This window comes from Lacerta agilis, chromosome 2 (genome assembly GCF_009819535.1).
Source record: "Lacerta agilis isolate rLacAgi1 chromosome 2, rLacAgi1.pri, whole genome shotgun sequence".
Lineage (NCBI taxonomy): Eukaryota > Metazoa > Chordata > Lepidosauria > Squamata > Lacertidae > Lacerta > Lacerta agilis.
Window position 1 is genome coordinate 115,208,943 of NC_046313.1, and position 14,184 is coordinate 115,223,126.

The 14,184-nt window shown below is 50.7% G+C and overlaps 1 protein-coding gene across 1 annotated transcript; it reads left to right on the forward strand.

Annotated features, from left to right (window-relative positions):
* Positions 1-793: 793 nt before the first annotated feature.
* Positions 794-10,317, forward strand: PSMB8 (proteasome 20S subunit beta 8). Its single transcript, XM_033142078.1, has 7 exons — positions 794-925; positions 1,423-1,827; positions 5,264-5,414; positions 5,554-5,665; positions 7,021-7,150; positions 9,756-9,981; positions 10,112-10,317. Exons 1-7 carry the CDS (start codon positions 794-796, stop codon positions 10,198-10,200), a joined length of 1,245 nt encoding a protein of 414 aa, XP_032997969.1. The 3' UTR covers positions 10,201-10,317.
* The last annotated feature ends 3,867 nt before the right edge of the window (positions 10,318-14,184 follow it).

Sequence of the window (14,184 nt, forward strand, 5' to 3'; positions counted from 1 at the left end):
ACAGAGGATGAGATGGTTGGACAGTGTTCTTGAAGCTACTAACATGAGTTTGGCCAAACTGCGAGAGGCAGTGAAGGATAGGCGTGCCTGGCGTGCTCTGGTCCATGGGGTCACGAAGAGTCGGACACGACTGAACGACTGAACAACAACAACAACAACAACAAGCTACTGAAGGTAATGGGGCCCTTTATATGTCCCGCTGTCCTTTGTCAACAACAGATTGTCGCTGTTTTTTTGTGTTGAAGATATGCTATATGGTAATTTATGGATCTAATAGGTATCTAAGGCCATTTGCACATAACAAATAGGAGCCTACACAACACAAAAAACACTGTTGCTGTATGTAGGTTTATTGATTTGTTGTTATGAATATATGAGTATACAGTAAATCCTGGGAAAGAATTTACTGCAGAAGCCCAAAATTGTCCATGGGCGAAACAGGGGACAAACGCCGGCACCCTGTCTAATTTTTGTGCGCCACATCTTCATATTCCATCTGATTGGAGTCGGACTTGCCTTCATCTATTAACATCTGTGCGTATCATCTGACTGGACCTATTTTCATCACTATCTACAGGAGCCTGGCGAAAGACATTTAATACTGAAATTGTCCTGTTGTACCAACTTGAATGAGTTTTCTGTTTGTGGCTTCTTTGTTTGACTTCTTGCATTGCTCTCTTTTTGATTGGACTACCAATATAGAATTCAATACGTGGAATGGTTTGGTAGATTTGTGTGCGCCGTTTTTGTGCTGCTTATTATTGTATACTGATTTGCAAGGGGTTTGGGCTGGATGACCCTCGGGTCCAATGGGGGTCCAAGTTCTGACGCCAGTTGGAAGGCTGCAAGCAAGAGCCGCACTCTCCCCAATTGGGAGCTCTCCAGGAACTGGCAGAGGCATTTACTGCTTCACATGGTGGTGGTGGTGGGGACATAGCCATGGTGGCTAGTAGTAGCCATCGATGGGCGCCTCCTTCACGAACTGGTCTCAAGCTTTTTAAAAGCCACCACGTTCAGGGCCTTCGCTGCCTCCTGTGCGCGCGAGTTCCGCAGATTAACAGCGCACTGGCGTGAGGAACTTTCTTGTGTCTGCCCCGAATCTGCCAACCGAGTTCTGCCGTCGTGAGAGATGGAGGAAAAACCTTCCCTGTCCACTTTCTCCACGTGACCTTATTCACGTGTATACACACTGTGAGCTACGTTTTCGCCCAGGCGAAGCTCACGAAACACCGTTTCTAAATAAAATAATCTAAGAAAGGGAAAAGTATGCAATTAAAACCAGCGCTGGGGCGCAATGAGCCTGGAGATATCCAAAGGGTCATGGCAAAAAATTTACAGAATCCTGCAAGGATCGTGCGGGGGGGGGGTTCTTCCCTTTGGATTCTCTCCCCCCCCACAGCTCCCCCCCACTTCCTTCCCCAGATTCTCCCGCCCCCTACAACCAAGGGGGTGGAGTGTGGGGTCTGTTTGGATAGGGAACCCTCGGTGCGCGCCTCTCCCCAGCCGTGCGCCCTGCTCCTTCGCCGACCTCTCCAAGCGCGCCCTTGCCCATCCCCGACGTGGCGCACGGAGGGAAGCGGGGAGGGAGGAGCAGAGAGGTGGCGGGGGGAGACAGGGAGAGGCGACACTGGTCGGGCGCTGCCGCTTTCGCTTTCACTTAGAAGAAAGAGGCGAAGCGGCGATGGCGCTCCTCGACGTTTGCAGACTGGAGCGCGGCGCCTGGGACTGGAACCCGCTCGGAGAGCCGACACCCCGCGGCCGGGGGCAGCCGGGCATTACGCTTTCGGGGTGGAGAAGCCCCAGATCGCCGTGCCCCCCGGGAGGCAGGTGAGATGGGGAAAGGGGCGAAGAAGAGGCGGAAGGACCACTGCGGTTCGGCCGCAGCAGTCCGGTGACTTTCCGATGAACCGTGGGGGTCTGGGGATAGTCTCTGAGCGCGGGCAGAGTGCCTTTCCAACGCCAGGGAGTGATCTCGGTCCGCTGCCCTCTGCTGGGCGTTGACAGAAGCAGGAAAAATATATTATCTGTACAGTATTCCGGAAGGCGCAGATTGGGGGCCAGCTTTGGCCCTACATGTTAGGGTCTGCAAAGAGAAAGAGCCCCCTGCCCTGCCTCTGTCGTTTGTTCTCCCAACCCTGCACCAGCCCCTACTAGAAGTTGCTGGGATTTTGCATTTGTTCAGTCCTGTTTGTAGCATCTGTCTCTGGGCCCATGTGCGCCTCCAACAGAACTTTCTCTTGGTTAAGCCTGCTTGCTTGATTTTTAGTTACAGGTAGGTAGCCGTGTTGGTCTGCCATAGTCAAAACAAAATAAAATAAAAAATTCCTTCCAGTAGCACCTTAGAAACCACTAAGTTTGTTCTTGGTATGAGCTTTCGTGTGCATGTATCTGAAGAAGATTTTTTATTTTTTATTTTGCTTGATTTTTGTTAAGTTTCAAGAAAGCGCAGGTTGGATTACAGCTCTTTAAAAGCTGTGACCCTAAAACAACTCCAAATTGATGAAAGCGTATCAGAAGTTCATTTCCTTCCAATGTATCCACATGGGTCTAGCAAGGAGGGGTTGGGGAATCCCCCCTTTCCTCTGGCTAGTGCATAGAGCCCCATTTCCAATTGTTATGTGGAAATTCAGCAGACCCAGAAGGAGACAGACGGGGAGCTTTTGTGACTGGTCTTTCTCAGGCTCCAGGACTGCCTCCTGCAATGCCTGACTTTCTTTTACTGTATATCTTTCTTACTTACACTTTCCTGTAATTCTGGGGATTTGTTTCCGATTTGCGACCTTGCCTTTGGCAAAGTTAGTTACATTTAAAAGCCTGCCTGCCCAAGAATGGCGCTGCCCATGGGCATGCACAGAATGCTGCTCACCGGCCTCCACCAGCACTTGAAAGATCTGTGAGGAAGATTGACTTGTGTCGCTTTGGAACGGGATGGGTGCTGAGCCGAGAGGCCCCCACAGCAAGTGCCACAAGGATTTAGTGCAGGAGGAGGGAGTTGGGGTGGCAGCGCCAAATTTTGGCATCGCGCAGGACACCGCTCAAATTTGAGAGCCCCCAAATCCACCACTGCCAGCTTGATACCAGTTTGTTTCATTTTTGTTTTTTAAATGTTTTTTGTTTGTTTGATTTTACAACTCCATTCACAATTATAATCACATATGGTAGAACACAAGATTCTTCCGAATCTCAAGATTTCCCCCATCCCCTCCATGAGTTCTTTAAGTAACTTTTTAAACTGCATATAGTAAGTCTATCTAATTTACAATCCTCCATTATATCTAAAGAGGGACACAGGTGGCGCTGTGGTCTAAACCACAGACAGGGCCGTCTTATCCATAGGGGCTACTGGCGCGGTGTGCCAGGGCGCCAGCCCCTCCAGGGTCGCTCCTGCGAGCCCGCCGGTATACCGTGTGCCCCCTCCCCAACCTGCCCCTACCCCCATGGGCGGGCGGGCACTCGCGTGCCGCCGGCACAGCCGCTGCTGGCCATGTCGCTCCCAGGCGGGCTGCGAGCCGGCCGCCCTCGCCTCCCATCCCGTGTGGGGAGCCCCAGCTGGAGTGCTGGAAGGTGCGCGGAGCCCCATGCTGCTGCAGCGCCATGCCTCTCATCCCCCGCTTGCCCAACCCCTCCTCCCGAGGGGCGGCCAGCGCGGGAGGGAGGTGGCCCCAGAGGTGGAGAGGTGGCACGTCGGGGGCGCCGGAGGGATCACTGCGCCACGGCGGCCGATCTGCCTAAGATGGCCCTGACCACAGAGCCTAGGGCAGTGGTGGCGAACCTATGGCACGGGTGCCAGAGTGGGCACGCAGAGCCCTCTCTGTTGGCACGTGCCATCACGCCAGCAGTGCCGTTGTTTGGGGTTTTCAAATTGGGCAGCAGCTTCCCCCCCACGCTCCTTGTGAGTAAACTGCTCCCACCCTGCCGGCAGCAGCTAGAGGCAGGTTTATCTCCCCAAAGCAGCTATATTCCTGCCTCCCCGCCCCCCGCCATTGGTGGGATTTTTTTACAGCCAGCAGGCTGTAGTTCATGTGATTGGTGGCTTTGTCAGGGTTTTCATTGATTGGTTGCTGCCTGCGATCCTTGAGACTATGTGTTGTTTCTGCTCCTTGTGCCATAGGAAGCGTTTATAATTCGTGTGAGTGTTTTTTCTCCCCCCCCCAAAAAAACCAACTGTGATCCAAGCCCCCCCCCCAAAGCTCTGTTAGTCTTGGCAACCCCTTCCCCCCAAAAAACTCTGGGCAATGCCCCCCCCAAGCTCTATGTGTTTGTTTCTGCTCTGCGTTTATAATGCGTGTGTTTTTCTCCCCACCAAAAAAACTACTGTGATCCAAGCCCCTCAAAAAAGCTCTGGATGTCTTGGCAACCCCCCCAAAAAAACTCTGGAAATGTCCCCCAAAACTCTATGTGTTGTTTCTGCTCCGCGTGCAATAGGAAGCGTTTATAAGGCGTGTGACTGTTTTTCTCCCCCCCCCCCAAAAAAACAACTGTGTTCCAAGCAACAACTCAGGGCAGCCCCCCACTCATTTTATTACAGTATATTAATTATTATCCCATATTAAATTGCCGTGTTGGCACTTTGCGATAAATTAGTAGATTTTGGGTTGCAGTTTGGGCACTCGGTCTCCAAAAGGTTCGCCACCACTGGCCTAGGGCTTGCCGATCAGAAGCTTGGCGGTTTAACCTCCCTGCGTGGGGTGAGCTCCCGTTGCTTGGTCCCTGCTCCTGCCAACCTAGCAGTTCGAAAACACGTCAAAGTGCAAGTAGATAAATAGGTACTGCTCCAGTGGGAAGGTAAACGGCATTTCCATGCGCTGCTCTGGTTCACCAGAAGCAGCTTAGTCATGCTGGCCACATGACCCGGAAGCTGTACGCTGGCTCCCTCGGCCAGTAAAGCGAGATGAGCGCCGCAACCCCAGAGTCGGACACGACTGGACCTAATGGTCAGGGGTCCCTTTACCTTTATTATATATAAAGTCTATGTATCATTGCAAGTGTTAGTTAAAACCTGCCAAGTGGTCTTTCAAATATACTGTAAATTTGTCCCGTTCTTTATTGAAGCTCAGCTTCATACCAGTTTGGGTGGGGGCGGGGGTGGGTTGTGGCAGTCCTCCTAAGAGGAAAGGAAGCACCCAGACATCGGGATAATTTATTGTTGCTGTGTATTACAGAAGAGTAGTCTCAAAAGTGGATTCGGATGGCAGATAAAAGAGATTTCTTAGCATTAAGCATTTTCCGTGCCGTTGCTTTCTCCTCCCCCCGCCCCCGCCAGCCTTCTGATTTCCTGCAGACCCACTGCGAGGGCAGCGGCAACAACGGGCAGCGGATTGAGCTGGAGCATGGCACCACCACAATGGCCTTCACTTTCCAGCATGGCGTCATCGTCGCCACCGATTCCCGGGCATCGGCTGGCACCTACATCAGTGAGTAACCACAGAGAGAGTTGAAATGGCATCACAGATTAAATGGAGGTGGCTGGCTGACCTAGGTCTAGACTGGGGAGGGGGAAGATGCTCCCCACCGTTGGCTTGAACCCCCCACAAATGACTCTCTTCCCTATAGGTGAAAAGTTGTTCAACAAAGTGATTGAGATCAACCCCTACTTGTTGGGCACCATGTCTGGGAGTGCTGCAGACTGCCAGTACTGGGAGCGACTCCTGGCCAAATACTGCAGGTAGGTACCTAGGATCATAGAATTGCCGAGTTGGAAGGTACCCAAGGGTCATCTAGTCCAACCCCCTGTGATGCAGGAATCTCAGCTAAAGATGCATGCTGGGTGGCCATCCAACCTCCGCTGGGTTGCTCAGTAAACCTCTGTCTTCTGCAGGTATTTTCCCCATCTCACAAATATGCAGGGCAAAAGGGGGGGGGGGGAGAAATGAATTACTGAGTGTGTGCTCATGCAAAGGCAGCCATAAGAAAACTCCAATATCCATTCTAAGGTAATGCCTTCTCTTAGGCCAGCCAAAATGGCACAAAACAGTTGTGCAAGTTTGAGAGTTCTGAAGAATTCTTCACCAGGCCCCTGGCCCGATGAAGAGTTCTGGAGATCCCGAAAGCTGGTACGTTTATATTGTGAATATTTTGGTGGGCCTGATAAAGGTATTGTTCTGACATGTATCAACTGTCGTTTTTGCTTCCTAAAGTCACATGTAGCGTAGCGAACGTGAGCAGCAAGGCAGGATCCTTCCGGTCTTCCCCTTTGGGAAAAACAAGCTAGGATCTGGAATATTGTGTCATTATATTCTTCTTCTCGACCCCCCCCCCTTGCCGGTCTTCTAGAAATGGTAGCTCAGCAGTCACAGCAAAAAATTACCAGGCCAGACCTCCTCTTGACGGATTATAATTTGAGCCCAGCCTGGGTCCGGTTGAATAGACAGAAGATTCCAGAAGGATAGTGAAGCCCTGACATGGTGCCACCACAGTTTTACTTGGGAGGCCTTAAGATGGGTCGTTGGCCCCACCTGAAAACGGCAGGGGTGATGGAGTTATGACAAAGAAGGAGAGAGAGCAACTCTCCCTTTCGTTCTCCTCCTGCCTCTCTCTACCTCTCCCCTTCCTTCCTTCCTTCCTTCCTTCCTTCCTTGCAAGCACAATTAAAAGTGTTGGTGCTGACATTTAAAACGGCCTTGGCCCAGTTCACCTGAAGGAGTGTCTCCACCCCCATCGTTCAGCCCGGACATTGAGGTCCAGCGCCGAGGGCCTTCTGGCAGTTCCCTCATTGCGAGAGGTGAGGTTACAGGGAACCAGACAGAGGGCCTTCTCGGTAGTGGCACCCTCCCTGTGGAACACCCTTCCATCAGATGTCAAGGAAATAAGCAGCTATCCTATTCTTAAGAGACATCTGAAGGCAGCCCTGTTTAGGGAAGTTTTTAATGTTTGATGTTTTATTGTGTTTTTAACATTCTGCTGGGAGCCGCCCAGAGTGGCTGGGGAAACCCAGCTAGATGGACGGAGTATTAATATATTATTATTATTGTTGTTGTTGTTATTGTTGTTGTTGTTATTGTTGTTAATTTCTTCTGGCAGATTGTACTACTTACGCAACAAGGAGCGAATCAGCATCTCGGCTGCTTCCAAACTGCTGGCCAACATGCTTGCTGAGTACAAGGGGATGGGGCTGTCTGTGGGGAGCATGCTGTGCGGCTGGGACAAGAAGGTACCAGCAACATGACCATGGGGAGGGGGGGGCAATTGGGGGGCAGGCAGAGTGGGGTGGGGAAGAATCTCTCAGGAAAATGGGAGCACAGTGGGTCAGAGATGGCTATAAGGGGTGACTCAAAGGTGGGGCTGCTGGGTGTTCTGATGAGAGAGGAAGTCTGGGTGGAAGAGGGATTCTAGGATTCCTCCTCATTCATTGCCTAAATACACACTGCACATCTAAAATCCAGCCCACCCCACCCCCCAGAATCCTGGGAACTGTAGTTTGCAAAGGTTCTGGGAATAATAGTTTATTTATTTATTGGTTTAATTTGTATTCCGCCCTCCATCTGAACATCTTCTTCTTCTTTGGCGATCCCTCGTAGCCGAGTAAGTCCGGGGAGTAGTGGTGATAGGCTGGTGGGGGGGGAGGGTGGCGTCCGGGGCATCTGGGGGAGAGTGCAGGGTCCAGGTGGGGAGGTCCGGTGCCGCCTTCACGCCTCTGGGGCCGCCTCCCTCCCGCGCTGGCCGCCCTCGGGGAAGCCGCCCCTTGGGAAAGCGCCCAGCCGCCTGTGGGGGCAGGGGGAGGCCACCTGCGGGGCTGTGCGGCTCCCCCCGCTTGCTGCACTTGCAGGGGTGCCCCCGGAGGGGCCAGCGCCCTGGTGCCCTGCGCCAATACAATTAATGCATAAGACGGGGCTGAGTAAGTCTGTAAGTAACGGTGGAGGCCAGTTCTGGATCCACACATCCTTCGACAGTGGGGACATAGGATTCTGGATGGGAGTTGATCACGATGGGGGTTTGCCAAGCATGCCTTCCTCTTAGCACGTTTCTCCCTTGCGTCCTGAGTGAGAGTCAGGGCCGTCTTAAGGAGATCAGCCGCTGTGGCGCAGCGATCCCTCCACCGTCCCCGGCGTACCGCCTCTTTCGCTTTCCCTGAGCCTCTTTGGAACGCAATCCTTAGCTCGGACTCTCGCGGCCACCTACTAGCTCGCCAGCGCAAGACGCGCGTCCGCAGAGCCTCGTTAACTCTTTGCGCTCCCGCGAAGGCGGGGGGGAGAGACGTGGGAGGGGGGTAAGAGCCAAGGCGGCACTTCCGGCGCTTCCGCCCGGCGGCGGGGTGGGCTCGGCGGATGGTCCAGAGAGAGCCGCGTCGAGTGCAGACGAGGCATCGTGTTTCGCTTCAGACGCTGCTGCTCCTGCTCAGCCGTGGTGAAAATCAGCTTCCAGCAGCCGGCGGCGGGCTCGTGGGGGTGCTCCTGGGGGCCCGGCGCGCCGCGCCACCCAGCCCCTATGACGAGATGGCCCTGGTTAGAGTGTCTTCATAGCCCATGACACCTTTGGTAAAGGCTGTTCTCCAACTGGAGCGCTCACAGGCCAGTGTTTCCCAGTTGTCGGTGTTTATCCTACATTTTTTTTAGATTTGCCTTGAGAGAGTCTTTAAACCTCTTTTGTTGACCACCAGCATTACGCTTTCCATTTTTAAGTTCGGAATAGAGTAGTTGCTTTGGAAGACGATCATAAGGCATCCGCACAACATGACCGGTCCGGCGAAGTTGGATGATGTTGAAGAATCATTGCTTCGACACTGGTGATCTTTGCTTCTTCCAGTACACTGACATTAGTTCACCTGTCTTCCCAAGTGATGTGTAAAATGTGACCACAAAGCATATATAAAAAACAAGAACAAACCTGCCGTCCCACAAACATATTTTAAAGGCCATAGAATCATCCTAAGATCTGATTGTTTGTTGTTGTTCTTTAGTCGTTCAGTCGTGTCCGACTCTTCGTGACCCCATGGACCAGAGCACGCCAGGCACCCCTATCCTCCACTGCCTCCCGCAGTCTGGCCAAACTCATGTTAGTAGCTTAGAGAACACTGTCCAACCATCTCATCCTCTGTCGTCCCCTTCTCCTTGTGCCCTCCATCTTTCCAACATCAGGGTCTTTTCTAGGGAGTCCTTCTCTTCTCATGAGGTGGCCAAAGTACTGGAGCCTCAACTTCAGGATCTGTCCTTCTAGTGAGCACTCAGGGCTGATTTCTTTGAGAATGGATAGGTTTGATCTTCTTGCAGTCCATGGGACTCTCAAGAGTCTCCTCCAGCACCATAATTCAAAAGCATCAATTAAAGGCCATAGAATCATCCTAAGATCTGGTTGTAGAGGAATGTTTTCACCTGGTGCCTGAAGACATCATACCGCCCGGAAACTCACCCGGGCACATTTTCAAGAGAGGTTTAGTGGAGGGGGGGGGTCACAGGTTCATTTCGTGAGCTAGCTGCTGGCGGGTGCCAGCCTCACTGCCACGTGGTGACCCCCAAGGAGAAACTGAGCTGTGTGGAAAATCGACGCATCTCCTGACTCGTAAGTCACTAATCCACCTTTATAAGCCGGTTTCCTTAATGCGTTGAATGAGAGGGGGAGCAATGCCGACTTGGGAGAAAGGTGGAATGTGGGTCTTGGGAGGCACATGGGAAGTGCTGCCAGAATGAGGGCCTGAGGGAGAGAAACAACTTTGTGACTTTTGAGGAATAGGGTGGGAACGAGCAGTGGGGAGTGGGTGCGAGATCAGCCAGGCAGTGGAAGCGAACCGGGGTCAGAGGCAAAAGAGGCCAGACCTACAGGTTCTTCCTTTTTTTTCTAGGGTCCCTGGACTTTACTACATAGATAGTAATGGGGTACGCCTGGGTGGCCCCCTCTTTTCCACGGGAAGTGGGAACTGCTATGCCTATGGGATCCTGGACAGCGGCCATCGCCCCGATCTCAGCGTGGAGGAGGCCTACGAACTCGGCAGGAAGGCCATCTCGTACGCCACCCACCGCGACGCCTACTCAGGCGGTGTGGTGAACAGTAAGTGCCCCCCCACCCTTGTTCTGCAGCCGTTTCCCCAACCCAGCCCCACACACCCCTCGTTTGGTGAGAGCCTGCTTTAGTTTTGCACATGCTCACCGGTGTGGTACCGCTCTGTCGCCCCATGCAGTGTATCACATGAAGGAAGACGGCTGGATCCGGGTCGGGCGCACAGATGTCAGCGATCTGCTCCACCAGTACGCCGAAGAAAAGAAGTGAGCAGCCGGGAACCACAAGGAACGCCAGATAGGCTTCAGCACTCAGGGGCAAAGGGCAGAAAGGGACAGAGCTACATTTATGACGGGGCAGCAATAAAGTATTTTTATTGATAAAGTCTTTGATTCGGTGCTGGTGTTTTAAAGAAGATTTTTTTTTAGTATCTCTCTTTATTATTTAAAAAATACAAATAGACATATACACAAACACAAACACACAAAATAGACATATACATACTACTATCCTTTTCTTTTCTTATTTACAAACAAATTCTTGCACCTCCAATTATCCTCCTTGCATTTTGAGCTATTATATTTATATTGCTTACAGTTATAGATTTCATTTACAAATCATATTTTCCATCCTTAAGTCTCTATTTATTAGTTTAAAGGTTCAGTCTGCATCTGCCATTAGGATTCCACTTATACCACTATTCCTTAAGTATTCTTTAAATATCCTCCACTCTTTCCATACTTCTTGCGTCATCTGCTTCCTAACTTTACTTGTTTTAGCTAGTTGCAAATATTCTATCATTAGTTTTGCCAGTCCGTTATAGTTGGTGTGGCTGGGTTTTTCCAGTTCCTGGCCACTAGCATTCTTGCTGCTGTTATACCGTACATACATAGTATTCTTTCTGTTTTCTTAATCTCTTCAGGCAGGATGCTTAACAAGAACATTTCTGGTCTTTTTTTGAATGTGTGCTTTAACAATTTTTTATGTTCTTCATATACAGCATTCCAATAATTACATATACAGGACACGTCCACCACATATGTATGATGGAACAATGGGAGAGATTGTGGCAGGAGGACATTAAGTTCACTGCCTGTTACAACCTTAGAGAAAACATCTTAAAAATGATGTATAGGTGGCACCAGACACCAGAAAAATTAGCCAAAATGTATAGAAATAGATCCCCTTGTGCTGGAGGTGCAATAAAGAAATCGGTGTTTTAAAGAAGATTTTAACAGGTCTGAAGTAGCATACGTAGTGGGAGGTTTTGGACTGAACATTTGGGAGTTACTGAATTCAAGTTAAACTGTTTCCACGACAGCTTCGTTGTATAGATTTAGATGAGTAGGACAGGATATTTTATTTATTTATTATTCTTCCTCTTTTTCTCACTTGTGTGAGAATGCAAAAGCTTTTTGGGAAAAGGTTGCTTAACCTTCTAGACCAGGCATCTCCAAACTTGGCCCTCCAGATGTTTTGGGACTACACTTCCATCATCCCTAGCTAACAGGACCAGTAGTCAGGGATGATGGAATTGTAGTCCCAAAACATCAGGAGGGCCGAGTTGGAGATGCCTGTTCTAGACCAATTATGATACCAAGGATGCTTAGGCAGACTTGGATTCTTTTCTCCCTTCGTATGTTTCCCTCTTAATGAAAAAAACCACACACAGACTGTTAAGTAAACAAGAAAACATGAGTTTACTCACATTAAAAGCCTTGCCAGGATTCAACAAATGCAGTGCTGAAAACCAGACAGACAATAATCTTTAAAAGTTACAAAAGGTCTGTTGTTGTTGTTGTTGTTGTTGTTGTTGTTCATTCGTTCAGTCATGTCTGACTCTTCGTGACCCCATGGACCAGAGCACGCCAGGCAACGCCTATCCTCCACTGCCTCTCGCAGTTTGGCCAAACTCATGCCAGTCGCTTCGAGAACACTGTCCAACCATCTCATCCTCTGTCGTCCCCTTCTCCTTGTGCCCTCCATCTTTCCCAACATCAGGGTCTTTTCCAGGGAGTCTTCACTTCTCATGTGGTGCCAACAGGATCTGTCCTTCCAGTGAGCACTCAGGGCTGATTTCCTTCAGAATAGATAGGTTTGATCTTCTTGCAGTCCCTGGGACTCTCAAGAGTCTCCTCCAGCACCATAATTCAAAAGCATCAATTCTGTAGTCCAGTTCAAAATAGAGTGTGCTTGACTGTCCTTGCATCTTGCTGTCACACTTGTCAACCTCTCTTGCCACACCAGGGTGGCTTGCCACGTCCTTTGCGAACCATTTTTTCTAAACGGAGAGCTGTTTAAAGAGGAAAGGAGGAAGCTAACTTAAACCGAGTTGGACCGTTAGTCCACCTGCCCCAATATTGCCTGCACTGACTGGCAAGGCTCCCCAGGGTTTCTGAGAGGGAGACTCTCCCAGTGGAGATGCTGGAGACGGAGCCTGGGGCCTTCTGCATGAAAAGCAGATGTCCTGATGCTGAACTAAAGCTCCTCCAAAGGCTTTCTCTAGAGTCCAGGCACCACGACAGTTGCTCTCAGCCCTTCGCGTCCTCATGGTTTGGATCTACACCCCGTGGGTGTCTGCGGCATTGCAGTTCCAGGAAACTCAACTGCTCTCCTTTAAGGAAACACCTGCGGTCATCAAGCTATTGAGAAGATCCGGGAGGTGTTTCCTGGCCCTCTCGGTTTTGCACAGCAGAACGGCGAAGCACAGCCCTTTCTGAGATGCTGACGATGCCACAGCCTCTCTGGTTTAGGTTTGCTGTGGGGACTTCAGGGTCTGGAACTTCTTCCTCATTCATCTCATTGCCTTTCACATAAAGTGTATGCAGAGGGTTCATGTAGATCATGGGTCAGCAAACTTTTCAGCAGGGGGGCCGGTCCACTGTCCCTCAGACCTTGTTGGGGGGGGGCAGACTATATTTTGAGAAAAAAATGAACGAATTCCTATGCTCCACAAATAACCCAGAGATGCATTTTAAATAAAAGCACACATTCTACTCATGTAAAAAACACGCTGATTCCTGGACCGTCCATGGGCCGGATTGAGAAGGCAATTGGGCCGGATCCAGCCCCCAGGCCTTAGTTTGCCTACCCATGATGTAGATCAGGGGTGGCCAGCTCCCAAGAGACTGCGATCTACTCACAGAGTTAAAAACTGGCAGTGATCTACCCCCTCTTTTGGGGGGGGGGGTTTTCAGGTCAAGTTGTTGAGTTTTTTCAGGGAGGAGGTAGAATGTTGAGCTTTTTTTAGGGGCGCCACAGTTGTTCAGATTCTTTGGGGGGATCCATTATCTACCAGTGATCTACTGCAGACATCCAGTGATCTACCAGTAGATCACGATCTACCTGTTGGACATGCCTGACGTAGATCAATCCGGATATGGGGGGAGGGTGCCCCATGCCTGTAGCTCATTCCTCACTGCCTTCTCCAGTCCACGTAGCTCAGCAATTGTCCACACTAGGGACTAGGAATAGAAGAAGAAGAAGAAGAGAAGAAGAAGAAGAATAAGAAGAAAAGAAGAAGAAGAAGAAGAAGAAGAAGAAGAAATTTTATTTATACCCCAGCCACTCTGGGCGGCTCCCAACAGAATAGTAAAAACACGATAAAACATCAAACATTAAAAACTTCCCTAAACAGGGCTGCCTTCAGATGTCTGCTAAAAGTCAGATAGTTCTTTATCTCCTTGACATCTGATGCAAGGGTGTTCCACAGGGCAGGAACCACTACCGAGAAGGCCCTCTGCCTGGTTCCCTGTAACCTCACTTCTCGCAGGGAGGTAACCGCCAGAAGGCCCTCGGTGCTGGAGAACGAGGGGGTGGAGACGCTCCTTCACGTATACTGGACCGAGGCCGTTTAGGGCTTGAAAGGTCAGGCACCAACACTTTGAATTGTGCTCGGAAAAGTACTGGGAGCCAATGTAGATCTCTCAGGACCGGTGTTACGTGGTCCCGGCGGCCACTCCCAGTCACCCAGTCTAGCTGCCACATTCTGATTAGTTGCACTTTCCGGGTCACCTTTCAAAGGTAGCCCCACGTAGAGCGCATGGCAGTAGTCCAAGCGGGAGACAACCAGAGCATGCACCACTCTGGCCAGACGTGTGCATGCAGGTAGGGTCTCAGCCTGCAGTACCACATGGAGCGGGTAGACAGCTTCCCTGGACACAGGATTGACCTGCACCTTCAATCCTCTGTTATGTGCCCTCTCACTGTCTGTCATGTGTGATTTAGCTGAGGTTCCTGCATCACAGGAGGTTT